Source organism: Oenanthe melanoleuca, chromosome 7, assembly GCF_029582105.1.
Source record: "Oenanthe melanoleuca isolate GR-GAL-2019-014 chromosome 7, OMel1.0, whole genome shotgun sequence".
Taxonomy (NCBI): domain Eukaryota; kingdom Metazoa; phylum Chordata; class Aves; order Passeriformes; family Muscicapidae; genus Oenanthe; species Oenanthe melanoleuca.
Window position 1 is genome coordinate 18,441,235 of NC_079341.1, and position 27,569 is coordinate 18,468,803.

The window sequence follows — 27,569 nt, forward strand, 5'->3', positions numbered from 1 at the left end:
CACTCTCTGCATTGCACAAAATCCAGTTTATATGGGAAGATTTGTTTTGGAGAGCTGTATGTGATAGCTTGTGGAATAATGCTACCTCCTTAAAAACCTATGCTATTCCACATACTTATGCCTAATTTTAAAAAGTGTATCCTTAGTTCTCTTTTTGTAAATGTAGTTCTGGCAGTTGCAAGCAAGTAATATAAAGCAAAGGGGAAAGCAGTGTGGTTATATAACTGATAGTTTCACTGCCTTCCATTCCAAAGTGATTCTAACAATTACAGAATTAAAAAATGTCAATTTTAACTGAGTTTCAGATAGCTAGGATATTAAGTGTGCCACAGGAGAATTAAAAAAGTAGAAATGTAGCAGCTGTGTAATGCACTGATTTTAACATACTGGGTACAATAAAAATCAGTTTAGGTCTATGTAATTCCTTTTACTTGTTGTCTCATGAGTGGGAACAGAATCCTTTGATCTAGAACATCAGTGGAAATTATAATACAAAGTTTTCTCTTGAGTAGTTTGACAGTGTATGTAAAAGAAAGTAGTAGAGTGGAGTACAGTGAGACACAGAACTTTTGGAAGTATAGATAAGCATTGACTCCTGTTTTCAGAGCTACCCCAGTATGCCAGAACTGCTGATACCAGCTTTCAGTGCTTTGCCATTTGGGAATAGAGGCAGGTTGTAGGTTGTATAGCTGATACTAGCATGGTCTTCTGCTATGTTTTCTATCATGTTCATTCTTAGAGAAGCAGGATCATCAGGCAATATACACCTAAGCTGATAGCATGGCCAGAGCCAAAATGCCAAAATAGCTCTTCTGTGAAGTGAGTGGGGGACCCTACCTCAATAATATTGAATGCTGGGTTTACTTCCCTCTGCTTTAGGAGAAGGTAGTATGTCTTGCTCCTAGAAAACTGTAGAGCCTTAGTGAGCTTGTCTGAAGATGCCTCGGGAAACTGTGACATGATGTTAAAAATGTGTACCTTAACTGCTTTAACTGCACAAGTATATGTAACATTTTAATTTTTTTTCTGGGCTTTGTTTTTAATTGTTGGTGTAAACATAGGGACTCAATTGATATAACAGCAGCAGATAATTTCTGTAAATTTCAGTATCCTAACAGTCGATCTGTATCCTTTCAGCTAATCACCAATGTGAAACTCATCAGTGGCAGTGTGCCAACAAACGATGTATCCCAGAAGCCTGGCAGTGTGATAGAGAGGATGACTGTGGTGACAACTCGGATGAAGATAGTGCTCACTGTGCCAGTAGAACCTGTCCCCCAGGCCAATTTAAATGTGACAATGGCCGCTGCATTCCACAGTCCTGGAAGTGTGATGTGGATGATGATTGTGGTGATAACTCTGATGAGCCATTCCACGAATGCAGTAAGCACACAGCTCTAGTAAAATGCCTGCATTAAAGTGCACCAAAAGCAGAGTGAACCAAGTTACTTAATTTTCCTGAGATCAAAAGTTTTTTGAAAAGGAGTGTTTTCTGCAAGCTAACTGCATTCATGTAGTAAACAGTGTTAGAAAACATAGAGGCTGTGTGATAATTTACATTTACTTATTCTTGAAGGGGAGTAAGTTTATTTATGCTGGCCAGATTATTAGAAACTGGCAGTCACTCACTGACTTTCTTAATGCTAGGATTTTCCTATATGCTCTAGCATGTCTCTGAGCCAATGGACATCAAGAACTTGTGACTAAGTTTTGCCAAATGAGGACAAGCTGCTTCCTCTGGCTCCCAAGATTCGGGCTATTGCCAGTGTCACCAGCTCTGAATAGTTTAGGGGAAAACACAATGAGTATGATTTGATCCTGTGATGACATATTGATCATGTTTGTAGCATTTGCAGAATACAAGCAGCATAGATTGGAAAAGCTAGTAAAATCAGATTCACTTAATGCTTTCTCTTTTACAACTCTGAAGTTAGCAGATAGCTCTTTTTAGTCGAAATAATTGACCGTAAGTTATCAAAGGTTAGGAGAGGCAGAATATCAAGGACTGTTAATGGCTATGTAACACAATTTATTTTGACCACTGCCTCTTTCAGTGGGACCTGCTTATCGATGTGACAATCACACACAATTCAGCTGTAGAACCAACTACCGTTGTGTACCATTGTGGGCAGTGTGCAATGGGAATGATGACTGTAGAGACAACAGTGATGAACAAGGCTGTGGTAAGTTTGAAGTTGATAATTTCAACATAACTTTGTGCTTAAAATATTTCTCCAATTTGCAAACACCAGATTTTCTGAAAGCCTTCAGTAATAATATACCTGTGAAAAGACTATACTAATGTGTGCTGTTTTGTTGGCGAACTGTCTGCTCTGCAGAGGAGATGACTTGCAGTCCTGGAGATTTCCGTTGCGACAATCATCGATGTGTCCCACTGCGCTGGAAGTGTGATGGAGATGATGACTGTGGAGATAACTCTGATGAGCACAACTGCAGTGAGTTCTTGTTTTGTTTGTAATTAAATAGTCCCACTTTTGACTTAAATATCCGTCTATTTCTATTGAGAATAAGGCAAACATCTATTAAATGCAACCATTCTTTGTTTTATATGGCAATCTGTCTTTTATTTGCTGAAATACCACACTAATATCAAAAGGATGCATCTGGTTTCATAAAAACACTGATCAATCCAGTCATCACAATAACACAAATTCTTGTTTTCCTCTAAGAAGTGGCATTTGAATTTTGTCCTGTGTTCAAACGTAGTATTATACAGTTTCTTAATGATAGTGGATCTTTTTTCCTCTGATTTGAATTAAAAGCGCCTGTATAATTCTGTTTTTAAACAAAGTCTGCAATGATTTTCCTTTTTTCTGTGTTGAGAGGGACATAGAATATGTACCATATTTAAAGAATACTTGGGGGGAATGTTGTTTTAACATAATTTAATTTTAAAGATTTTCCCTCATTATCTGCCCACATTACTTTTGTCTGGTTCAATGAGGCAGGTGTGGATGTTTAACTCTACATCTGGGAAACTTTTGACATTTGTACATTGATTTTAAATGAAGGTCCTCGTGAGTGCACAGAAAGTGAATACCGCTGTGACAATCTGCGCTGCATTCCTTCCCGGTGGATCTGTGACCACGATGACGACTGTGAAGACAATTCAGATGAACGTGACTGTGGTGTGTATTATCTGAATGCTACCTCTTACATGTTCACACTCTTGTTTCTAATGTGATAAATTATTCTGCAAAATTATCTGTGATGGAAAGCATCTTTAAAGAAGTAATGTTCACCCTGTCACCTTAGTCACTCCACCAAAAGTACAGAATACCACAGTTTTAGTAGTCTGGGATTTCCCAGCAATTTTTAGAAGATTATTCTCAAAACATAAAATGTTTATCTGTCTTTGAACAAGAAGATGTTTCAACAGTTTCTTCTGAATCTTTTCAGAGCTGAGAACCTGCCACCCAGGTTATTTCCAGTGTGCTAGTGGACACTGTGTTGCAGAGCGCTTCAGATGTGATGGAAATGCAGACTGTCTTGATTTCTCTGATGAAGCAACTTGTCGTGAGTTAAAAGCTTTACAATTGGTGCTCATTGTGCTCACTTTCAGAAAGATTTGCACTTTTCCCTATTTTTAAGTGAGATGACTCCTTAGAGATGTAGAATTCTGCAATGCTTAGTGATGTTAGTAAAAATTCAGGATAAGCATAATATTTTGAATCAGATTTTTAATATAATAATGGGTTGCCATCTCTTACACTAGTTGCAAATACATTCTTAATGGTAGGAAATGATTGTGTTTACCAAGTCCAGGAGAAGATACATTTGATCGAATTAAAATTTTTCAGTATCCCATGAACAATGCAAGATTCAAACTGTTTCAGTTGTACTAAATTCTAACAAGGTTTTGTAATGAGATTGTCTTTTATAATAGTCAAAGTAGTGTAAAATGTCCTAAAGTATCAGTGAACCCAAGGAAATAATATACTTTTCCATTTCTCTTTTCCTTTGGTATATTGATCTACAGTGAAAAAAGTATCTGTAGCTTGCCTGGATCTACTGCAACTGTTTTTCCAGAAAGTTGTTCCCAGTTGGAATGAAAATATTCCTTCTGTGCTCTGCACTGACTGACATCAGCTTTTTGGGGGAGATACTGATGTCTTAGTTCTGACTTACATGTTTCCATGATTTTAGGGTTCAGTACTTGGAAGAATTTCTTCCTCTTCATGTTGGTATCAGGGCAGTTTAACACCTGAGCTTTAAGTAAGAAAGGGCATCTGCACAGTATTATTATATTATCTCTCTTTTTCTGATGGTAACCATATCCTGTGATGTAGATCACAGCAGCTGTCTTTCAGAACCTGAGTTATAAAACATTTGACTGTCCTTAAATGGAGAATAAAGTGTATGAGAAGCCATTGAAAGGGCAAGGGTATGGTTTATTTATATAGGTCATTAGAGTAATATTTTTGGTTTTTCTTTGGTTTAGTTCCATTCCTTTCACAGCTTTTACAGAATATGAGTGGGGTTTTTTTGCTATATCAACATGAGACCTTTTGGAATTACATATCTTATGTGCTTCTTCAATCACTCATGTTTGGTGCCAGTGAGGTTAATGATTTTTTTTTTTTTAAACTAGATTTGTCAATAAAAAATAGAAGTAGCATTTGTTAAATTAGTATGTTTTCAAAAGCTTGTCTAATTTTTACTATTAATTTAAACCTCAATTAATTACTTGTAGCTGCAAAGAAGTCTTCGGTCCTTGCAGCTTGTTGTTGCTGTACATCTTTGAAGCACCTCATATAGTATCTTCTATTGTGGAGGAAAATGTTTTTAAAAATGGTATGGGGTTGGACTGAATATTTTTCATGAAAATATAAATTCTTTATTGTAAATGAAAATATCATAACTTCCTTTTTTTTCAGCAACACGGTATCCTAATGGTACATACTGTCCACCCATGCTGTTTGAATGCAAAAACCATGTCTGTATTCAGCCATACTGGAAATGTGATGGGGATAATGATTGTGGAGATAATTCTGATGAAGAACTTCATCTTTGCTGTAAGAGAGAGGAATTATAGTAAAATTAACAATATGCTTAATCTCTACATAGAATAGATCAATTAGAAAATAAATTGTCATTATTTGGGATGAGTGCAAAGAATTTTGCTTTATATGCAAGTTGACTCCATTCTCCGACAGGATTTCTCACTGCTTTGCAGATGTTTGTATATGTGGTTATGAAAGTGGGGAGAAGCATATCAGAGAGATAAGGTCACTATTTCACGTTTTCAAGTTGGTTATCAAAATTAAGAATGTCAGTTTGAAATGAAAGATTAATTCAGATAATGTATATTGTCACAGGTGCTGAACTTTCAAAGCTATTAGACTTGTCAGGACAACTTTGAAAATACAGCTGAGAAGTCCTGACTTGAGGTCTAATAATTAGGTATTGGAGATGCTGCTTAAACTGGTTTTGTCAGTTACGCACTTAAATAGCATGTTGGATTTCTGTCAATTTACTTCATAAACAAACCTAGAAACCTCAGTGTTACATGTAGTTAGAGAATTTGTCTTTAGCCAAAGATGAGGTATTGTTTTCTGATAAAAAAATATGTAAGGTCTTAACATACTATCACCAAAATGTGTAGAAAATACTTTTTGTCTGAATGCCTCCTCACCTTTTGAAATATACAAAACATATAAATGTTCCAAGAGAAAAATGATGTGAATAATTTGTGACCCGTTGGCCTGAAGTATCAAAGTGTGACTGATTAACCTCTGTGCTTTCAGTGGATATTGCTTGTGAATCTCCATTCCGTTTCCGGTGTGAAAACAATCGCTGCATATACAGTCATGAGCTGTGCAACCAGGAGGATGACTGTGGAGATGGAAGTGATGAGAAAGAGGAACACTGTAGGTTTGCACAAAATTGAGCATCAAATTCAGTACTTTGGATATGCTTCATATTTAATAATACCAAAGGGATGTCAAAGTTAACCATAAATAATGAAAACAAGACCTCACTATGAAAATATGAACTATGGCTATTGGTACTATGTATCTATAGCTCTCTTTACAAGTAGCAAAAATTGGGAAACATTCGTCTGAAAAGTAAAGACCATGATTTTCAAAACAATACTGTATTTTCTTATAAGAACCAGCAACATTTTTTCATCTTATTATGAGCTCCCCTTAAAAGGAGGAAAAAGAAAGAGTTTGACTGTATGGTAAAATTGGGATGGGATGGCCAGCTGGGACTTTTAAAATAAAGAAATGAATACTTCCTGAAGTTGTGGTGCTGTTAAGCACATATTAACAGTCTTTATATTTAGGCCCAGACCCTACAGAATCTCTCTTAACATTCAATAGGTTTTTACCCTTAGATATCTTAGTTCTCACTGACTGTGCAGTACATTTTCAAGTTTAATCCTGTTTTTGGTTGCTTAATATTATTTGCTGGCTTTATTGTACAATATTCTCAAAGTTAATAGTTTACTAATACCTCTGTAATTTCTTGAAGGCTGCAGTAGGTGTATGAAGTATATCATTAAAGGATATGAATAAGTTTGCACTATTAAAAAGAAAGTTTAGTCAGCTATTAACATGAAGAATTTTCCTTCTGTCTTTTTTATAAAATAGCAAGACTTCTTTCAGTTCATGGAGATGTGCCTAGAAATCAGGATGTTGCACCCTGGTTATTTATATAGACTTCCAAAGTAGTTTTGTCATTGTTTTATCAGATGGCATCAGCTTTCCCATCAGCAATGTTATCTGTTGGTACTTCACAGTTTAAACTGTGACAGAGGAATATTTCTCTTCTTGATTGTAGGTAGAGAGCCAACACCAAGACCTTGTAAAACTGAAGAATTCAAGTGCAGTAATGGAAATTGCATTCCCCTACATTATGTCTGTGACAATTACGATGACTGTGGAGACCATTTTGATGAAATGGGCTGCAGTAAGTAATAATATCCATAAAATTAAAAATTACAATGCTGTTGAAATAGAATTTTCTGAAACTGAAAGCAAGGAATGTTTTTTCTTGAATAGCATACTCAGTATTGTTTTTTAATTAGCCTGTGTGAATTTCTTTATATTTTTTATTAAGCCTGTTCTAGGATTATTCATTTAGCTAGGACAATATTTGCTGTTTTCATTCTTTCATTATTTTAGTTTATTTTGGTTTAATTCTCTTCTGTTTTAATTTTTTTTTACATGTCTTCCAAAAACACGTAGATGTGCTACTTAGAGACATTAGAGACATGGCTTAGTGGGCCTTGGCAGTGCTTGGTTTATAGTACAACCTGATGATTTTAAAGATCTTTTCCACCTTGAATGATTCCATCATTCCATGAAATTCAGTACTCTGAATACAGTTCTTTTAGGCTTAGAGTATTTATGCATCACAAGAAAAAGGCTTGATCTTGGTTTTGATCTTGGTTTGAAATGGGTTGCATTACAGAGGCAAGAAGATCCATCTATTTCAACCATAATTGCAATATACCAACATATAGAGTAATTCATGGGCAGATTCTGAACTGATATTATGTTGCTCTAGCCCTGTTAAAAATAAAAGTATATTGAAATGTTTCTATTTTCCTTTTTATGGACATGACCACAGAATTCTTTAAGGACCACAAGTTCTTTGCCTGTCAGTTCTCCCAGATCCTGCGTAGAGCTTTTATTAACTATTTATTATATATTTACTAGCATCCATTTAAATGTAAAAGCTCTGACATGAACTTTGAGATGAGAGGTATTCCATGGAATCTCAAAAAAACCCAAACAAAACCATAACTTTTTATGTCAATTTATAGACAGCTGCAGTGTGGTAATACGAGCATACACTTGCAATTTCAATTTGTCAAGCTGTGATGGCATCAAGTGAGAGTGTGCCAAATGCTACACTGGTGATTTGCAATCCAGCAGACTTGCTAAACACAAATAACTTGGAAGCCTGTAGTGTAGTCCATTTTGAAGCAGCTGATTTCTCTGTTTCAATTACCATCCCAATGGTCTTTAGGTAATATAGCCTAATGCAATGACGATGAAAATATAGAAGTATAAAAAGGCTATGAAACAGTGTGAAACAGACACTTCCTGATGTCTGCTTTCTGCTCTTTGGGGATAAATGTGAATACAAATGAGATGGTAACATTTGGAACCTTCCCAACATCAAATACCCGCTCTAATAAAAGTAGAATATTTGTGTATGTATGTGTACAAAGAATTTATGCTTCTACATGTATATGAAATTGAGCTGTTTAAACTTAATTCAATCTGCACTGGAATATGTATGTAAAAAGGAGATAATTAGCTTAATATAAAGTCTTTACCATACATCTGTATCTTTTCCTCATGATCTTCCAGTAAGCACTGTTTATCTTTATTTAAACTATTTATCTTTTTTGCTTATATAACGGATTTCCATTTGTACTCAAGTACATTATGTATATATAGAGTATATATGAGGCAATAGAATTCTATGTGAGCTTTCAGAAGTGTTTGATTTTCATTATCTGTTACAGACTGACTATTATCCCTGACTTGGCTTTTCCATTGTGGGAATGTTTTGAAGGGCAGTGCATTCTGTGCAATGACCTGTACTGAGCGCAATAGGCTTTAGATTAGATTTGGCATGAGCTACATGTCATCTTCTCTCTAGTTTCCGCATGTTAATAATGTAGGGCCTATGTTATGCATGATATCAATTGAGAATATTTCTTGTTCAGCTGATAAGAAAGACCTATGTTGGCAAAGCTAGGAGTTATAATTAAATCTCTTAAATTCTGCAGTTGCTGCAGATTCGTGGTAATGTAGAATGTAATTTCTGTTAAGGAAGGTGTGCTTTAATGATTATGGCTCTTTCCCTGACCCTCTTCACTACTTTTTAGTTGACAGCTCTCATAATCAGTGATTACCTTTGTCTTCTAATTTTAGTTAGAAAAAAAGAAAAGGAAACTACCTTCATCTATCTGAAAACTATTTTCAATTGTAGTAATCAATTGAAGTGATTGTAGTAATCAAATCAAGTGATCAAAATTATTATGCCTCCCCTTTATCGCTTCATTTTTTGCTTATAACTGTATAATTTGCTTGCTTTCTTTCTTCTTTTTGATTTTAGATTCTGGAACAGAGAGAACTTGTGCAGAAAATATCTGTGAGCATAACTGTACCAACCTGACTGAAGGCTTTATCTGTTCCTGTAGGCCAGGGTACAAGGCCAGTGAAACTAACCGCAACTCTTGTGAAGGTATTTTTAATCTTATAAATGTCTTCTCACTGATAAGCATTCAGAGACCTGTCAACTTACTGCAGGTTATACTCTCCTTCTGTTTTTTTCTTAAACAGACACACTGTAAGGTGTGTTGTGCCATATTTTTACCCTGGGTTTTATGTAGATAAAATGTGGTGAAGAGTCTACTCAAAGGCCATGGTTTGTGTTCATGTGATATAGTACCTTCCTAGTTGGTGTTTCAGTATGTTTTGATGAGAACCCTTCTGCTTGTTTCTCCCAGCTCTCATTTGTGTAGTTTTAATAAACATGATCCAAGGCCACCCCTCTCTTCCCTTCTCTTCCCATTGATACTGTTTCTGAAGACTATGCGTCTTGTCTTCAGTATTTAAAGAAGGTTTTGCTCTTGTGTCTCATTTTAGTCATGCCTCATCTTTTGTCTTGCCTTATTGATTTAACACAAAAATACATGATCAAAAATGCATCTCTGAAGATAAATCTGTTAAGCAGGATTGCAGTAATGTAGTTATTGGCAATCTGTAGTTAAGACATGGTAAACAGCAGATGAGTGATGAGAAGTTCTGTTTGATAGCAGATGCTGATTTTAAGGATCACTTATTAGGTCATCTATCTTTTAGAGTATGTGGGTAAGGCACAAACCTACTACTTAATGGAGTGAAGATGATCAGCATAGAACCATCAAGATTGGAAGAGGCCTTTAGGAATATCCAGTCCAGCTGTCAACGCAGCACCACCATTGTAACCCCTAAATCACTAAAGTGTCACCCAGCACCAGATGCAGATGCATCTGAAACACCTCCAGGGATGGTGACTCCACCACCTCCCTGTGCAACCTACTCTGATACCTGACCACCCTAACAGTCAAAGTTTTTTTTCTAATATCTAATCTGCATTTCCCCTGTCTCAATATAAGGCCATCTCTTCAGATCCTCTCACTGCAGGCAGCATAGAGGAGACCAGCCCCCACCTCACTGCAGCCCCCACCTCATTACATTCCTTCAGAGCATTGTAGAGAGCAATGAGGTAACCCCTGGGACTCCTAAAGACTAAACAAGAAAGAAATAAAGTTTTAGGAATCTTTTCTCTTCTTGTGTCTAGATATCAATGAGTGTGAGATCTATGGAACATGCACCCAGGACTGCAAGAATTCCAAAGGAAGCTATGAATGTTTCTGTGCAGATGGCTTCAGGTCTGTGGGTGACCAACAAGGGAAACAGTGTGCAGCTGATGGTATGTTAACTGATAGTGAGATTGATTGCCACCTGTAAAGAGCAAATGCAGTATAGCAACTTAATGAATGCAATCCTCTCTTTTATAAGAAGAGGATAATAAAAATCAAACCTTACTCTGTAAGATAATGTTATCTGTGTACTCCACCTTTTCCATCATCAGTACTAAAAGTGTTCATCTCTGCTTCCAACTGTAAACATTAGAAATAATACCTTGATTTGGATGCCTGCCTTCATTTCTCCTGAAATTTTCTGCAAACAAGAACTTGTTGTCCTGTGCTTGTCATCAGAAGGAAATTAATGTTGCCTATCCCTGAAGTTTAGATTTTTTCAACAAAGTAATGCATCAGAAAAAAAGTTGCATTAAACTGGCATAAATCAAAGGCAGTGTGATGACAGGATGCCATTCGTTGTTCATGGACTGATGCACACAAACAGAAGGACTTTGGCCTGGTTTCAGATCAGTCATTGGCTTTTTACCATTTGAATAGGCAGAGTTGACTCAGAAAATAATAATAAAAATAAAGAGGTGAAAAAAATAGAAAAAAAAGTGATCATGGAGCAGTGTTAGATAAAAAAACAAAAACAATACTGTATCTAGAAAAGTAGTTATACTTTAACAGCTTTAAGAGATAAATGATAGAAATATGGTGTACCTAGTCAAACAGTAAAATCTTCAGAACAGAATGCCTGTGACCAAACCTATGTGCTACTTGGAGGTTTTGAAACCTAAAAATTATTTGTAATATGAAAAATGCTGCAAGGAAATGAGGTCTCCAGGTTACCCATCCAGAGGCCTAGTTCAGCAAATATTTTCTGCTGAGCGTTAGGCTGGAAATGCAAAAGGACATTTACATTTCAGTTTCTGCCTGGCTGCCTCTGCGCCTGTGTCAGAAATCCAGTTCTTTGATACCCTTCTTCACAGGCTTTATTCAGGAAGCATCTAGACACACCAAGTGTTGAAGGCTAAGTGATAGAAGATAATATAATTGTAGCTGGTAACAATTAAATTTGTCATGCCTAAATTCTATTTCTATTTGTAGTACAATCTCACAGCCCTCATAAATGGGGGCCAGATGGGATGTTATTAGGCTAATGCAAAATTAAACTGTGGCCAGGAGAATATTCATCTGAATACGGAACCATTAGAATTAAAAAACTTTAAGGTAGAACTTGGACATGTCATGGCTTAAGGGACTGGCAATTTATGTGTACTTTCAAAACTGTTTGCTGTATTTTGATGGGGAAAGTGGAACCATGTAGTGTATAGTGGCATTCTGTTTTTGAGACGTGGTGATACACCAGCAATGTGATGTTTAAGAATTGTTAAGGAATTTTATCTGCACAAGATCTATGGTAAAAGGGATAATCAGTGGTAAGCATCTCAACTTTTATGACTTTTGCAAAGCCATGAAGTTTGAATAGCTCTGAAGCTTCAGAAGTGGCCCTACATTCTCTCTGTTTCTTGTACAGATACAACTTGTGAAAATCCAATTTAGTTTTAATTAGATGTTACTTTCATCTGTTTTTTTTCTAAAATGAGTAATACATGAAAATAAATTCATGATTGTTTCCCAGGTAATCCTCCATTGTTACTGCTGCCAGATAATGTGCGGATACGAAGGTACAATATCTCCTCAGAACAGTACTCTGACTATATTGATAACCAGGAGCGCATCCAAGCTCTGGATTATGACTGGGACCCTGAAGGGATAGGCCTGAGTGAGTATGCTCATACTCAACCATGCAATGGTTGGTTTAAAAAGATGCATTTCTGCAGCATGGGTGTTTAATTTACACTGGAAAGCAAAATCAAATTAGATCAACTGGCCAGGTCTCTATTGAATGTGCCCTTCCCCTCTATTCATTCTCTGGCATCACTGTGGTTTCTTTTAATGCTTTCATTTAGTTGAGCTGGATTTTGGTCTGGTTTTCTTTCCATTTTAGTGTGAGTTTAGGTGTAGAATTAGGCTTTTTAGGATTATGCTGCAATAGAAAATTGTTATTAATTAATCCTTTCCTTTCCCTTTTACCTCTGCAGTTCCCAAACCTGGCTCAAATCTTGCAAGAACTAATCATTATACTAAGCAGGAATGGCCAATAGATCCCTCTATTAACTTATATTTTTACTTCTTCCTCAGGTTCCCTTTTTTTTTTGCTATTTCCACAGGGCCACTGTCCTGGGCCGTACTTGCTCCTTAGGGTTATGAGAGCCTAAATTACTCTCAAAATCATACGTAAAGGTTTCAGAGCTAAGATCCTCTCTTCCTGAAAAATTTGATATGTATTTTTTGAAAATCTACCTCAAGATGACTTTAGATGTGTATTTTGCATATGATGGATGACTTTAGAATTTACACACTAACACAATGAAATTTAATTGAATGGACACCACTTACCTGACTCATAAATAAACTGGGCAGGTAACTTCACACAAGAGCCTCAGAAAAAATAGAATTTTCAACAAAAATGTAATTGACTAGACATTTCTCATCTTTTTTTTAGGTATTGTGTACTTCAGCATTCTGGGACAGGGTTCTGAGTTTGGAGCAATCAAACGTGCTTATCTCCCCACTTTTGACAGCAGTAGGAACAATCCAACAAAGGAAGTTGACTTGAATCTCAAATACATAGTTAGTCCTGATGGGTTAGCTGTTGACTGGGTTGGAAGGTAAGTACAGTGGAAAGGTGGAAAAATGCTGTATCTTCAATGTGTCAATTTGTGAATTTGATCAAAAATTTGTGCAAAATCCACTTTTTTTCTTCCTTATGAGTTGTCTCTGAATATGTCTAGTGTGAAGGTAGTTCAGAACAATGTAGTAAGCTGTCCTTGCCCAGAGAGCACATTAATAGATGTACATGTGGCTGGCTGCATCACATATTCTGTGCAACTGGCAGATGAGTTGTGCATCAGTAAAGGGATAATACACGAGCCTTCATGTCTGATGGATTCTTCTTCAATGACTTAGGTACACTCCAGGGAACAGACTCCTTGCTGTTGGAAGGAAAGCACCCCAAACCACAATCGAATTTTATCTTTTATCCTTGCTTGTTCCTTACCAATCCTGTGCTATATGAGTAATACCAAAATAGAAGTAGTTCTGAATTTTGATGAATAGATATATTTTCTCAGAAAATGATTAGGTTTTTGTAATTTTGTTTCAGAGGTTTTTCTTCTTTTAACTGACTGTGGATTTTTTTTAGACTAAAACATGGCAATTTTTTTAACTTAATCATAGAAGTCTTGAGATCACTCTTTATGTTTACTACCTTAGGGAAGAGCTGGGACAAAGTTGGGCCTGACTCTTGGGAGTTAGACTCTGATATTTATGGTACCATTTCATCTTGAAATATAACTATTAGAAGGACTTGGACGGGTAAAGCTGGGGTTCGTGGTATAATGTTGAGAGGAACCCGATGTTTGTAGATGAACACTATGAAATGGTGTTTGAAGGATTCTGTTGGAAGCTGAATGGACAGAAGTTATAGAGATTAGTCAACCTTCTGAATGCTATTGCAAGACTTTGGATAAAAAATCATGAGAAAGAGTGAAAAATTGTATAATTTCTTCCAACGGTTTAGAGATAGATATATTAGGGTCTAGGCTAGCTCTCAGGTTATTGTGCTGTTTGCTTCATAAACTGGAGGCACCTAGAAAACAAAATGTCTCTGAAGGCAAAAGAGAGTGTCTGAATTCTGTTCACAAATTCATATAGTAATGAGAGCAAGCATATATATCACAAGCATCCTGGTGAGGCTTCAGCTTCATCTTGGTGAGCAACTTCAGCAATTCAAACATAGTGCTGCACTGATTTCAGAACAATGTTGAAATGTATTTTTAAAAACCATGTTTAAGTATCTGCACATTATATAAAATGTTACACATTGTTTGAGACACTTAGTCTTGCTGCTTATCTGCCAAATAGGAATTACAGTATTTTTTTCACATTCCCAGGCCAGCTAGGAGATAATTTATTCTAGCAGAAGGCTCCATGTCTTTAGTGAGTGCATAATAATGAGTCTGTTTATTATCCAAGGTAAAAAAAAAAAAATTATAAAGGCATGATGATAAACAAAATCCAAGAAATAGTAGACTGAGTGTCCTGTTTATTAGGACTAAAAGTGTTTTTGTCTGTTGTGAGAACAATTTATTCATAAGTATCTCTGTCAGAAGACAAAAGTCTAGAGAGGAGCTGTGAACTAATACGCTTAATATCTCCAGAGCTGCTGCATAAATTATATGGTAAATGAATTTTTACTTGTAATGAACTTCATAGTCTCCTGGAAAACAGAGTCTTTAAAGATGCTTATTAGCCACTTCTGCTGCTTAAAAACAACAATGAAAATTTTCTGTAGCCCTTCAATGAAGATTATTTGACCAGAGGTAGCTGCAGAAACTTTTTCAGAAGAAAAAAAATGAGTGAGCCAACAGATGACATTTGCTAAATTTACCTGTATTTAGGGTCTGTATATTCTATACAAGTTCAGCAATCAATGCAGGTTGTTTATATTAATTTTGAGAGAGTTTGATAGAGTCTTTCTTCTTAATTTTTTTAATTTCTCTTCCAAGTGTAAACTATTTCATTTCGGAATGTTTTGTGTTTTATGTAATTCAGACATCTTTACTGGACTGATGCAGGGACTAATCGCATAGAGGTGGCAAAATTAGATGGACGGTATAGAAAATGGCTTATTTTTTCACAACTGGATCAACCAGCAGCTATCTCTGTCAATCCAAAACGTGGGTGAGTAATGCAGGATTTACCAGAATTATTTCCAGTACTATTCAAAACCAAAAAACCCCACAGTGTTAAATTTTCAGGAAAGACTAAAGGAATGTTTCCAGGAACTTCACCTTACTAACACTGCAAATTTTGTGAGCATGGAAAAGCATTTTAGGATTAGGTTTAACATGGATGCCTGTGTTGGTGGCAAGGCCAGATGGTTCAAATAAAAACCTCTTTTCTACATTATTATCTGCCCACCAAATTTCTCTGTTACTACTGAAACAGGGAAATAGAGGGAATGTCTCTTCGTCAGCTCCAAGCAAGGCAGTCATAGTCTTGTCTGTGGGGAAAAGCAATGCAAATGCACTTGTACATTCAAGCTGGGCTTGCTGCGGCTTGGGTTAAATGATAGATCATGAGATACAGTGGTATGTGCTTCTCTCAGTTGGAGTACCGCAGCATAGCTCCCTGAAGTGACATGGGTGTTACAGCTTTATTGTGATGGGTGTTCTTTTGGTATTTATTGTTCAGTGAACTCTCTGTGACCTTCCCAATCACATCTGCAAAACATAGCTTGCTGAAAAGCTTTTTTTTGTTTTCCATGGAACTCCAAAGGATAATGACAGTGACCAAATTCTAAACCATATCCATTTCTCATTCTGTCCTTTCAGGCTCATGTATTGGACTGACTGGGGAAGGCAGCCAAAGATTGAATGTGCCTGGATGGATGGACAACAACGACAAATTCTGGTCTCTGAAGACCTTGGCTGGCCAACTGGTCTTTCTATTGATTATTTGAACAATGATAGGATCTATTGGAGTGATTCTAAAGAAAATATAATTGAATCCATGAGACCTGATGGGACAGACAGAACTATTGTACTACATGGAGGTAAGAATGTGCTGTGCAATTAATAATAATCAAGATGTGTGCTAACAGGAACCTGGGCTTCACAAGTGGGGCTACATTTGGGAGCTTTTCAAACATTTAGTCTTGGTAGTGTTTACTCCTTTATACAGTGATCAATGGCAGACCAGGTTCAGTGATGCCTGGTAACTGGACTCCGTGAGTGGAGTTTGGGACCCAAATAGAAGAAAATGTGGAAAAATGGATTCTTACTTTTTATGTATACTATTAATCAGTATTAATCAGTGTGGGCACTGAGACATGAAGAGGTCAGGCACATGAGGATATAAATATATGACTGCATGTGTCTTAAAATGAAAGCTATAAATAATGTATTTAAGCTGAAGAACAGTTTTGTCTGTTCTATTGGAGATTTGCTTGCTGACAGGCTCTTATTTTGTTCCTTTGAGAAGTAGGCAGTCCATACAGCCTTGATGTCTTTGAAGGCCATTTATACTGGATAGCTAAAGAACGAGGAGAAGTCTGGAAGAAGGATAAATTTGGAAGTGGAGAAAAAGTAAAAGTGCTGACCGTAAATCCGTGGCTTACCCAAGTGCGCATCTATCACCAGCACAGATACAATCAATCAGGTGGGTAATCAGGATCCCAGTGAGCCATTTCTTTCTATGAAATTGAAGTTGGTATTGATGTCTGCAAAAAGCTTAGTAATCTTTTGATAATGTGTCTATTAGTAAATGATAATATTAGTTTCTGAAACCTAAAAATGAAATACAGCCTGACAAATACTTTCTGCACAGCCAAAATGAAATCAACAGTAGAACATCACACATTGGTCTTTCGAGTCTCTAAGTTAACAGCCTGTCATTTCTCTTTTCCCCCCTCCCTCATCAGGATAGTCATAATACATATTTATCCTGGCAAAGTGATCATTCAATACTTGTAGTAGTTTGTTCCTGATGCTATATGGGCTCTCAGCAGACATTGTGTCTTCCTTAAGAATGTAAGGGTGTAAGAAAAGGCAGAGAGAAGGTTTTGTTACAAATGTTGGCACAACTAACTGTGGAATTGCCCTGCCTTACCTCAGCAATATTGCTTCTTCAAAGATTTATCACTTTATCACTTTTTCAGTGCCTAATCCTTGTAAAGATGTCTGCAGCCACCTCTGCTTGCTGAGACCAGGAGGATACACATGCTCATGTCCTCAAGGGACTCGGTTCCTAGAAGGCAGCAGCACAGAATGTGATGCAGGTAGAATAATTTGTCAAACTGGAAATGAAAGAAGATTTTCTTTAGGAATACAATTGCATTACTGAATTAGAAGTATGGAGGGATAGGCTAACTGATGCAATAGATATTGGTAAGTCAGAACATCTGGCTTTTATTCTCAGTTATCAGTGATTTGTGGTCATCTTGTACACTTTCTTTAATGTCTTTGCATGTCATTTATAAAATGGATATTGGTCTGTCAATCCAACCAGAGCAGACACAGCTACAAAACTGGTCACATATTCTGATTTTTGCTTTAAAATTTGAAAATATTTTAAGAATGCATTGATTTCAGAACTAAGAATTTTTGACAAATTATTATTTTTAACAAAACAAAATTGTTAACAATTTTGTTTACAATTCTGTGAAAGCTCTTACTTAATCAGTATCATAGAAACTTAAAGCTTACAGAACTCAAGAGTGTGGACAGAGATAACTTCTGGGTAATTATACTCTGGAACACCTTTTTGGCACTAGAATTTCATGCTTCATTATTGCATTGCAAAAACACTCCTCACAGTGCTTCCAGGAGCACAAATCAAATAGAATTTCTCTGCCTTTACTGAGAATAACAAAAATACCACTGCAAGACTTCTATATATCTTTAGTCAATAGTTTGCATTCTTAGCTTACAGTGGTGTGGGTGGTAGAGTACAAGATGTCCTTGTACTTGTCCTTGGAACTTATCTTTAATGTATTTTGATTTGTAACGTTTTGTCTGGCGTCTTTCCTATGGTTAATCTTCTCTGAATCATATTCTTTTTGCCCTGAAAATGTCATCACTTTTACACTGCCTTACCTCTAAATTACCTTTTCTTAATAATTATTAGTGATTTTTCCTATTGACATGCGGTATGAGCTGCAGAAAGAGGTTATAGTAATATGTAATAGTGAATGAATGTATACAATATGTGTTTAAATTGGGAATCAACAATGTTGACGGCATTTGCTAATTGCTGCTTGTTGCTCTGGGGACACTGAATTTGATATTCTTTGCTCAAACTGCTTTACATAAAATGTTTGGGAATTAAGAGAACTATGCTTGTGCAGTTACCCAATATAGATTTTGTACGTACATTTAGTTTATTTGGCCCAATTGCAGCTACTAAGAAACAGCCTGTAAAACCTCTGCCTTTCCCTTTTTCGTACTCAATTTACTTGGAAGGCATTTTACCTGTAAGAAACATTGTACTAACACACTTTCTTCCTCTGGCTGATAACAATACTATGATATATCTACATCCTCAATCTATAGCCTATAAAAATGGCTCAGATCCAGGGCTCTTCCTATGTTAAGTACACTTTTCTGACAGTATATCCTGGGCTCTTACTGGCCACTAGTATTATTTTTTTTCCTCCCACTTCATTCAGCATTAGAATAATGCTCTTCCTCTATGTGTGTTTTCATCCCTTGCTTCTCTTCATAAGTAATTGTATTTCAGTTTGGCCTTTCTGTGCAACTTCCTGCTGATAGAATGGAAGAGTCTGGACAAAAGAGAAGGCATTGCTTTCTGAATGGATATGTTTGAAGGGTGATGTGGGCTATATTGCATGAAAAAAAGAAAGTGTGCAGACACACAGCTTTTGAGCTGACTATGCCTACACTCTACTAAGTCGTTGTGTTCTGAGAAGAGGTTTTGCTTCAATTAATTTAAGCTGATTTGGCAGAAAAAGACACAAGAGCAACAAGCACATGTGCTATCAAAAACAAAAATTCTGAAAAGCAGTCTGTGAGTTTGCATATGCAAGAACTATACAGACAAAAAAAAATGCATTATTGGTATTGTTTAGTTTGTTGAGGATGTCTTGATAATGCATCTGTGGCTTCTGAATTTTGCAGCTATTGAAGCCCCTCCCACAATGCCACCAGCTTGCAGGTGCATGAATGGTGGAACATGCTATATGGATGAAAGCAGTCTTCCCAAATGCAAGTAAGTGTAAATATTGTTAGGGTAGTCCTGGCTCAGACTGTGCTGGTTTAGTCTCACGAAACAATTAGACTCTTTGAAATCTGTTAGAAACATTTCAGAAGGTGTCATATATCTGCAGTAGCATTTCTATAACAACTATGGAAAAACACATGCATAAAAATATCAACATATAAGTAATGTAAGTGCATCAGTTTGGGGAGAAAAACCCCAAACAAACTCCAAAACAAAAAACCTTAGAAGGCAAACTTCTGAAGATTCTAATAAAATGCTATACCCTAAAATTGTAACAATGGAAAAGTGACTCTCAATACATGTAGCTTGGAACAGCCAGCAGGTGCCACCAATGCTCCACTGAAACCAGACCTTCTGACTCAGCACTTTTTATTTTCACTTTCAGTTCTCTGACTATAGGAGATGTACTATATTTACATCCAGTCAGTGCAATATATAATTACTGAGCATAGAGTTAAAATTTCCGGGTTGTAGGTAAACGTTTCAGAATATAATCATAAAGCTGAAATCCCAGGCTTAATAAAAGCCATTCAGTCAGCTGTCCTTCTTACATTTACAGATGTTCTTATGGATACACTGGGAATTATTGTGAAATGGGATTGTCAAAAGGAGTCCCTCCTGGAACAAGTAAGCTTCAAGATTATATAGCACTTGACATTTGAGCTAAAGAATGTAAAATACGTCACCACAATACCTGTTCAGGGTCAGGCTTCTAATTCTCTGGGCTCTTCTTTTGCACTGAACTATGCTTGCTTGAATGTTTCTTGTTCTTCTGTCTTTGACAGCAGCAGTAGCAGTGTTGCTGACAGTCATACTCATCATAATTATTGGAGTGTTAGCGGTTGGAGGCTTTTTTAACTACAGGCGGACAGGCTCCCTTTTACCAGCGCTTCCCAAACTACCAAGGTATGTTTTGAAGGCTTTCAGAGCAGGAGTGTTTGTGAACTGGAAATGTGTATTTGTTTCTAAATATTTCTGAAAAGTCAGGGTTTTTTTGCTGTGTGCCCATTCTGGTGGAGTATGGGAAGTGCAGTGTTGCAGCAATTCCAGTGAATTTTTCTTTCCAGGCAATACCATAGCTGATCAAGGATGACTGTAAAACTCTCTGACATTCTAAATTAGCTTTTAAATAATGAGTAATATAGAGGACTGTTTACCAGATCTGAAGCTGCATATTCAATTCAAAATAATCCAAAAGACCATAGTTAAATGTTTTAATTTTTTATGAAACTTTGACCCAAGATGATTTGAAGAGATCTTTTAACACTGAAAGGCTGTACTCATCTGCAATGCTGAATTAATCTACTTAAAAATATGGCACGTGTGTAGTGAACTTCTGTTTCCAGTGCCTGAGACAATGCCTATACTGCTGACAGTCATACTGTTGAGTGAAAACCAGCTTTGTGAAATGTCATAAAAAATATTTGATGTTTTAAATTAAAGGAAGATGAAGGAAACATTTTCTAATTTATTTAAAATTAATTTGTTTTAAATATATCAGAATATGATGCTTTGAATTTTTTTAGCTTTAAGCAAATTGTGTTTTAAAGTGTATAAAGGCACATCTTCATAGTCCTTGCACCAATTTCCCAGTTAGAGCTCTTAAGTCAATCTAATTAAATCACTGTAATCAGTAATGTAGATGAAGCTAAAACTGCTTCCTCACTGGAGGATTACACTGAAATAGTGACAATGAGTGAGCCCAGATGAAGACCACCAAGATAATTAGAGAGGTGGAACTACTCTCCTACGTAGAAAGGCTGAGAGAATTTGGTTTGGAAAAGAGGTTTAGGAGTGACCTAAGGGTGATTTTCTAGTAGGTGAAGGGAGTCTACAAGGAAAATGGGAAGAGACTTTTTACAAGGGCACATAGTGACAGGACAAGGGGTGAACGGATTCAAACTGAGAGTAAGTTTAGATTAGATATTAAGAATTAATTATTTGTGAGAGTGGTGATGCACTAAAACAGGTTTCCCAGAGAAGTTGTGGATGCCCCATTATTCAATAACTTGGAAGGAGCTCTGAGCAACCTGGTCCAGTGGAATAATTCTAATCTAATTTATTCATGAGCTGATATAATTCAATTGGGGCAAACTTTTTGTGCAAGTAAATTCTGAAGGGCAAAGAGGTTTTAAGAAATCTCCAAGCTACTCACTGAAATTCCCTGTTTCCTGCTTTTTTGAATGGAAAATTTCTGCATTGTTAGATAGTGAGCAAGCTGAAATTTTAATGTACTGACTTGATCTTTACTATTCAACAATGCTTCCCACATAAGTTACGAGACTATGCAAAAAGGAGACATCAGGTTTTTGTCTGTGAGGCTTGATTTGCATTTATTTCTGCCATTAATATGTCTTAGTGCTGCCATTGCTCAATCTTTCTTTAAACTCTGAACTTGTACATTTACAGAAGAGTTAACTCAAGTTATAGCTTAGCTGTTGCCTGTAATATGAGACCTGTCCATGTACAGGAATCATAGCTAAGATCTACCTTTTTAAAATTGAATCAGCTGATGCTTGCAGGGCCAACTGGTGACATGTGTACACAATGCACCAGTTGAAGGAAAGAAGTTTAGCACAAGCCAGACTCAGTGAGGACATACAATTGGAAAGATGACTCCAGTAGTTTTGCCTTCCTTCAAGTTAGGCAAATCTGACAAAATGAAACTAAAGGTTAGCTGTGGAACAGATTTGTAGTTAGATTTGGGGATGTTACATGCTCAGATTCCTGCATGGGAATGTCCTGTATTATGTTACTGATTTCTATCTTTCACTCCTCTTATTATTTTTAGCCCAACAGTGTGCTTTCAGAACATTTTCAATATTATTCATGAATATCTAGCGTGCACTTGTGGTTCTCATAAATCTGCACACAGATTGAACATTCACTAGTATGAAAACAGTAGGCCTTGTAGGTATCTTCATGATCTGCAAACATCAATCTTCAGTAAAGGTGTTGGTGGAATTATATTGTCAAATTTCAGATGCATATTTAAAAAATCAGTTTCAATGAATTTCAATAATTGAGAGGATCTATGCATTTGTCTTTAAATCAACACTGAAGTAAGAGTGGTCAAAATGTGGGTAAACTCTGTGAAATTGTATTTCATTGACATAATTTGATGTCTACATGAGCACACAAAGTTATTTGGGATGATTCTGAGTGGGCTAACTTAGGTTCAAAACTCATTAAACTAATAAAGAAATACAACTTCTGATGCTAGCTTGCCAAAATTGAAAGTGCTAATTATGCTTAGAAGAACAAGTGAAAAAAAACTGTATTAGAAACTCTCTTTCTGTCTAATCTCTTCTAACTTTCTTTTTATTTTTGTTTGTTTGTTTTTGTTTGTTTGGAATTTTTTATAGTTTAAGCAGTCTTGTAAAATCTAATGAGAATGGCAATGGGGTAACTTTCCGATCTGGAGCAGATGTGACTATGGACATAGGAGTCTCTGGCTTTGCGGGAGATTCTGCTATAGACAGAGCAATGCAAATGGTAAGGTTTAGTTCTCAAATAATGTTTAAATTGTGTGCTTTTAATTTAATTAGTAGCTTATAGAAGGGACCCTTTTATCTATAAAATGATAGCGAGATGAGAAATTTGTTCTAGAAAATGTAGTGAACAATGATTGATAGTTTCCTGAAATAGCCTTTCAGGAAGGCAAGGACAGATATAGGATGTTCTTTAAAATAATATGAATTTTTCCAAGATTTATATAACAGAAATTAAGTCAATTACCCTCTTTCATCTTTCATCATGTTCATGGAATATAAAGGGAATGAGAAGACAAGTGACAATGTTGTAACAGGGAATGTTTTAGGACCTTTGTGTTCCATAGAACAGTTTAAAATGTGTAGTTTTCAAAACCAGATGGTGTGTTAGAGCATTCAAGCCTCATCACAGGATTCACTATTTTGTGCAATACTCTACAGGTTTGACAATTTCTTATTTATGATGTTTCAACAAATAAATGGGGGCATCATAAAATGTAACTCTACTTCATCCATGTTTTGTTATGTACATCTGAGAAATACCAGATCCCTGTGTTATTCCTGTTTACCACAAGAATTATAATGTACAAATAATTTTTACTTGTAGGAAAAATATCATGGATATGTTTGAATACTTAGCACTTGCTGCTAAGTAGAAGGTGAAAACTTCCTAAACTTATGATGAATAAATATGAAATTAAACATCTAAGGAAGATAAGCTCCTGGTATAAATATATAGATGAAGAAAGACAGTCTTTGTTAAAATTAGGCAGCTTGTGTAACAAAACATCCACATGAACATCTTGGTAAACACTGAAAAAATAGCTTTAGGCTTGTATATTACCCCAAATCTTTTTCAAGCACAAAGAACTTCACCATACTTGGCATTTTCTGGCCCAATACCAACATACTGAAGTTCAAGCAACGCTGTTTATACATTACCAATAACAGATCTGGATCCAGACTCTCTCTACTTACATGGTGTTAGTTCTTCCTGTGTTTTCAGAATATAAACAAAAAATTGTTATGTTCACTGGGAAAGAATTCAAAGGGTTTGGTGTATAGCAGTGAGGAACTGTGGGATGTGCCTCCTAAAATTTTAACATCATATATACATGGGTAGATGTTGGATATTTTTCAGTAGTGCTATTCTTAGTTCAATCAAGTTTGAGGAAGCTGACAAGACTTTACTGTGTTACAAAAAAGCCATATTCTTGTAGCAGAAAGCATGAATCCATGTGGCATGAAGCAGTGGTTTGTGAAAAAGAGGAAGGTTTAAGGAGCTAGCTGCTGTAGTATTCCTGTGCTATTCCTTTCTTGTTCTGTCATGAGGCTGTATCAAAGAGCAGGACAAGTGAGTCTGGGCGGCGTATTGTTTTCATTATCCTCCTACCTGATGTAACTCATTTGACATAAGTAAGGGGACATATTTACTGATTTGTCTCAAAAAATACAGCAATCTCCTTGGTGAAACAAATTAATTATCCCCATTCTTTTATATATCAGCTACTGCTTATTAATTTTTATGTCATTTTGAAGTCTCTAAATGAAAATATATATTTGGATATTATTTTTCCTTTGATATCTCTTCTTCTATCTATTGAAGGTATGATGTGTGAAAGTTGTCTTTCCTCATCATAAAATACTTTGAGTCAAGTATTGAAGTGTGTGTGGGGGTTTTTGTCCATCTAGGAAATGAGGTAATGCAATAATCAGTAGTCCAGGCTGCTAAGTCAAGGAGTAAAGTAAATTGATTTTGTGATTTTAACAGATACTAGGTTTTGCCTATGTGAAAGTAAATGTGTTGTTCCTCAAGATTAAGAGTTTGACAATACATTAATTCCTAGGAGTATGGAGATGTTTATTCCACTGCAGTTTTTGGTTTTTTTCCTCCATAGAATGAAAACTTTGCAGTGGAGTCGGGGAAGCAACCAATCACATTTGAAAATCCTATGTATACAACCAGAGATGGTGGAGCCAGCACAGCTGGTGCAGTTACGGTCATTCGGCCAACACTTGTAAGATAAATTTTGGCTTGACTTTCACCTTTCATTTTCCCTTATGACTACCTTTTCTTCTTTGAAGAATGTTGATTTTCTTTCTTCTCCTACAGGTAGCAGCAGCTGGTAGTGAGGAAAATGAAAATTTTGAAAATCCTGTGTATTCCTCTGTGGTATCTGCTAGCCCAAAGGAAACCTCTCAAAGTACAGATGTACCTCCGGTAGGAAATAAAAATACTCCAAGGATGCCTTTTTTATTTTCTGCTCCAGATCAGAAAAATGGAATTGTTAGGGAAGCTGCAGTCAACTTATTGTAGTTCCATGTCCCTCAATAATTGCGCTTGTATTGTTTTCAAGACAGTTTTTTCCTCTTTGATGTACTTGTCTGGAATGATAGGCTTCCATGAAATAATTTAGTAATTTTTGTTGCCTAGCCTTTTATGAATACTTCTTTAGCTGAAATAACTTGGTTATCTAGGAAAAAAAGAAATTTGGGTTCCATGCTTAGAATTACAACATAGTGATGTAAGAACATCCATCTGAAGTTAGGGAGGTAGCAATCAATGCAAGTGAAATCCAACATGTCACTGGCAGTTTCCTGAGAAGTTTTGAGAAAAATGTATAAAGTTCTAATAATTTTTATGTTTCAGGAATCAAAGTGGAGTTTCTTCAAGAGAAAAAAGAAACAAAACACTAATTTTGAAAACCCAATATATGCGGAGGTATTGTTTATATTATATAATTCTATTCTTCAGCTAATATACTGCTGGACTTTCTTCCTGCTTTCATAGGATAAAAATTATTGGTAGATTCTGCTGCTATGTGGAACAGCACAGAAATTCCAGTCCAGGTTAGGGACTGGTGGTGAGCAGTTACCAAATGTAATGCACAATGAGATGTTGAGTAGGCTCAGCTCAGGCAGCACAGCTGCTCCTGACATTAAGCATTAAAGTAGAAGTTCCAGTGTGTGGAATAAGTTTCTAGTATTGTTTTTACTCAGCTGTACTATCTGTGGTGAAATCAGTATTTCATTTTGTTACAGGTGGTGTTTTGCAGAAATAATTTACACCATGAAGTTTGACTTTAAGAATATTTATTTGCTATTTCTGAAAGTTGATGTGTGATGTATGGTGTATTAGAATATAAGGTTTGATTTTATGATTATTGTTTCAGATGGAAAAGGAGCAGCAAGACACAGAAAATGTCCCTACCCATTCTCCTTCACTGCCTCCCAAGATTATTCTGAAGCGAGACCAACCACTAGCTTACACAGCAACAGAGGATACATTTAAAGACACCGCCAATCTTGTTAAAGAGGACTCTGTGGTATAACTAGGTAACTCATTTAGGGAAAATTAGACACATCCATTTGCACATATATTTTTTATAAACAGAAGAGTAAGGTTCACATTCAAATGCTTTATAAAAATATATACATCTCTTAGCCAGTGGCTGGAGATGTATGTTGAAACTATGCCTTGTTTTTTTGACAAATGCCAATTTCTATTTTTATGAACAATTATCGTGATGTACTATATGTATATCTTTGCACTGAAGCTGTCTGAAAGTAATGTTATAAATATATTGTACATTTGTAAATTTTTTTAAGATTATCGTGTTCAGTGATGTTGCTAGTAGAAATTTGTATGGAATCGGTCATATATTTAGGGCTAAATTAATTATATAAATGCTTAAAACTGAAAAAAAAAAAACCAAACAAGGCAAATATAGGAACATTACTGATTTGCAGGGTCTTTAGAGTGTACCTTTTATAACAGCACCTTTTAAAACTTCTACTGGTGCTCTGGGCATCTTTGCCACCTATTTTATATAGTACTGTATATGAAAATGGGTATCTATCTTGTTTTCAACAAAAGATGAAAGAGTCAATGCAGCATTATTGTGCCGAATAGTTACCTGTGCAAAATGTTGCTCTTACAATGTTTTAATTACCTGAGATAATTTTCACTCAATCTGTAAGACACATAGTTTTCCTCTAGGTTCCAATTAACACAATTCCGTTAATAGTATTCCTATGAAGACTGGATATATTTAGATTTTAGTGCCACAACTAGTTAATGAGCTTTTCTCTTGCTCATCAATGGAATATCTCTGTTCTTGGCTGGAGTCTCTGGAACTAATTTGTACTATGAATTAGCTAGGTTTCTGTAACAGCTTATTTCCAAACAGCAAAATATGAAAGATATTGGTTCATTTCAGAAATTCTTCAGGTTTTTTTTTAATGTGAAAATTTAATTTTATTGACTATTTATTTCCTGAGGTGGATATTAATAGAAAGGGAAACAATTTCTACTAATGCAGTCTTTGTAGTTATCTGGTTGTTCCTATAACCCTCCATCAGAATATACTATTGATTTTTTAGCTCTTCTATTAATTAGCCAAGATAGTTTTCACAAGAGGAACCATTTGAGAAAACTCCAATTACAGGACTATGTTCTTCAAGCATTCCCAGCTAGCTGCTCATATAAAAGATTCCTGAAGTTATAATCATTGAGCCTTTTGCTATTTGATTGTTTTATATCAAAATTCTCAAAATATATGCTATTTCTAATTAGAATGCTTGTAATTACATTGTAACATACTCTGATTAAAAAAGCCAACTGGAAAATTATGCTGCTGAATAAGTCTAATAAACATATTATTTTATCACATTCCTATTCCATAATTTGTGTCGAGGCTCTATGTACTTTTTTCAGTTGTGGAGACTTCAGTGCACTCTGACATGAAAACTACAATGCTTTAGATAAAGTAAAATAATAATGCTTATTGCTTCACACAACTGTCTAAAGT

The 27,569-nt window shown here is 35.9% G+C and overlaps 1 protein-coding gene across 1 annotated transcript in view; it reads left to right on the plus strand.

Moving 5' to 3' along the window:
• Window positions 1-26,475, plus strand: part of LRP2 (LDL receptor related protein 2) — a 107,223-nt gene extending 80,748 nt beyond the window's left edge. Inside the window, exons 56-79 of the mRNA XM_056495832.1 lie at window positions 1,138-1,383; window positions 2,055-2,183; window positions 2,340-2,456; window positions 3,033-3,149; window positions 3,421-3,537; window positions 4,899-5,036; window positions 5,769-5,891; window positions 6,808-6,936; window positions 9,103-9,231; window positions 10,333-10,464; window positions 12,042-12,185; window positions 12,969-13,134; window positions 15,080-15,208; window positions 15,862-16,082; window positions 16,511-16,687; window positions 17,187-17,306; window positions 19,165-19,255; window positions 19,827-19,894; window positions 20,053-20,173; window positions 22,633-22,762; window positions 24,657-24,776; window positions 24,872-24,979; window positions 25,409-25,480; window positions 25,932-26,475. Of these exons, the coding sequence (XP_056351807.1) occupies window positions 1,138-1,383; window positions 2,055-2,183; window positions 2,340-2,456; window positions 3,033-3,149; window positions 3,421-3,537; window positions 4,899-5,036; window positions 5,769-5,891; window positions 6,808-6,936; window positions 9,103-9,231; window positions 10,333-10,464; window positions 12,042-12,185; window positions 12,969-13,134; window positions 15,080-15,208; window positions 15,862-16,082; window positions 16,511-16,687; window positions 17,187-17,306; window positions 19,165-19,255; window positions 19,827-19,894; window positions 20,053-20,173; window positions 22,633-22,762; window positions 24,657-24,776; window positions 24,872-24,979; window positions 25,409-25,480; window positions 25,932-26,090 (3,203 nt within the window). The 3' untranslated portion in view covers window positions 26,091-26,475. The remainder of the gene's footprint in view (window positions 1-1,137; window positions 1,384-2,054; window positions 2,184-2,339; window positions 2,457-3,032; window positions 3,150-3,420; window positions 3,538-4,898; window positions 5,037-5,768; window positions 5,892-6,807; window positions 6,937-9,102; window positions 9,232-10,332; window positions 10,465-12,041; window positions 12,186-12,968; window positions 13,135-15,079; window positions 15,209-15,861; window positions 16,083-16,510; window positions 16,688-17,186; window positions 17,307-19,164; window positions 19,256-19,826; window positions 19,895-20,052; window positions 20,174-22,632; window positions 22,763-24,656; window positions 24,777-24,871; window positions 24,980-25,408; window positions 25,481-25,931) is intronic.
• The last annotated feature ends 1,094 nt before the right edge of the window (window positions 26,476-27,569 follow it).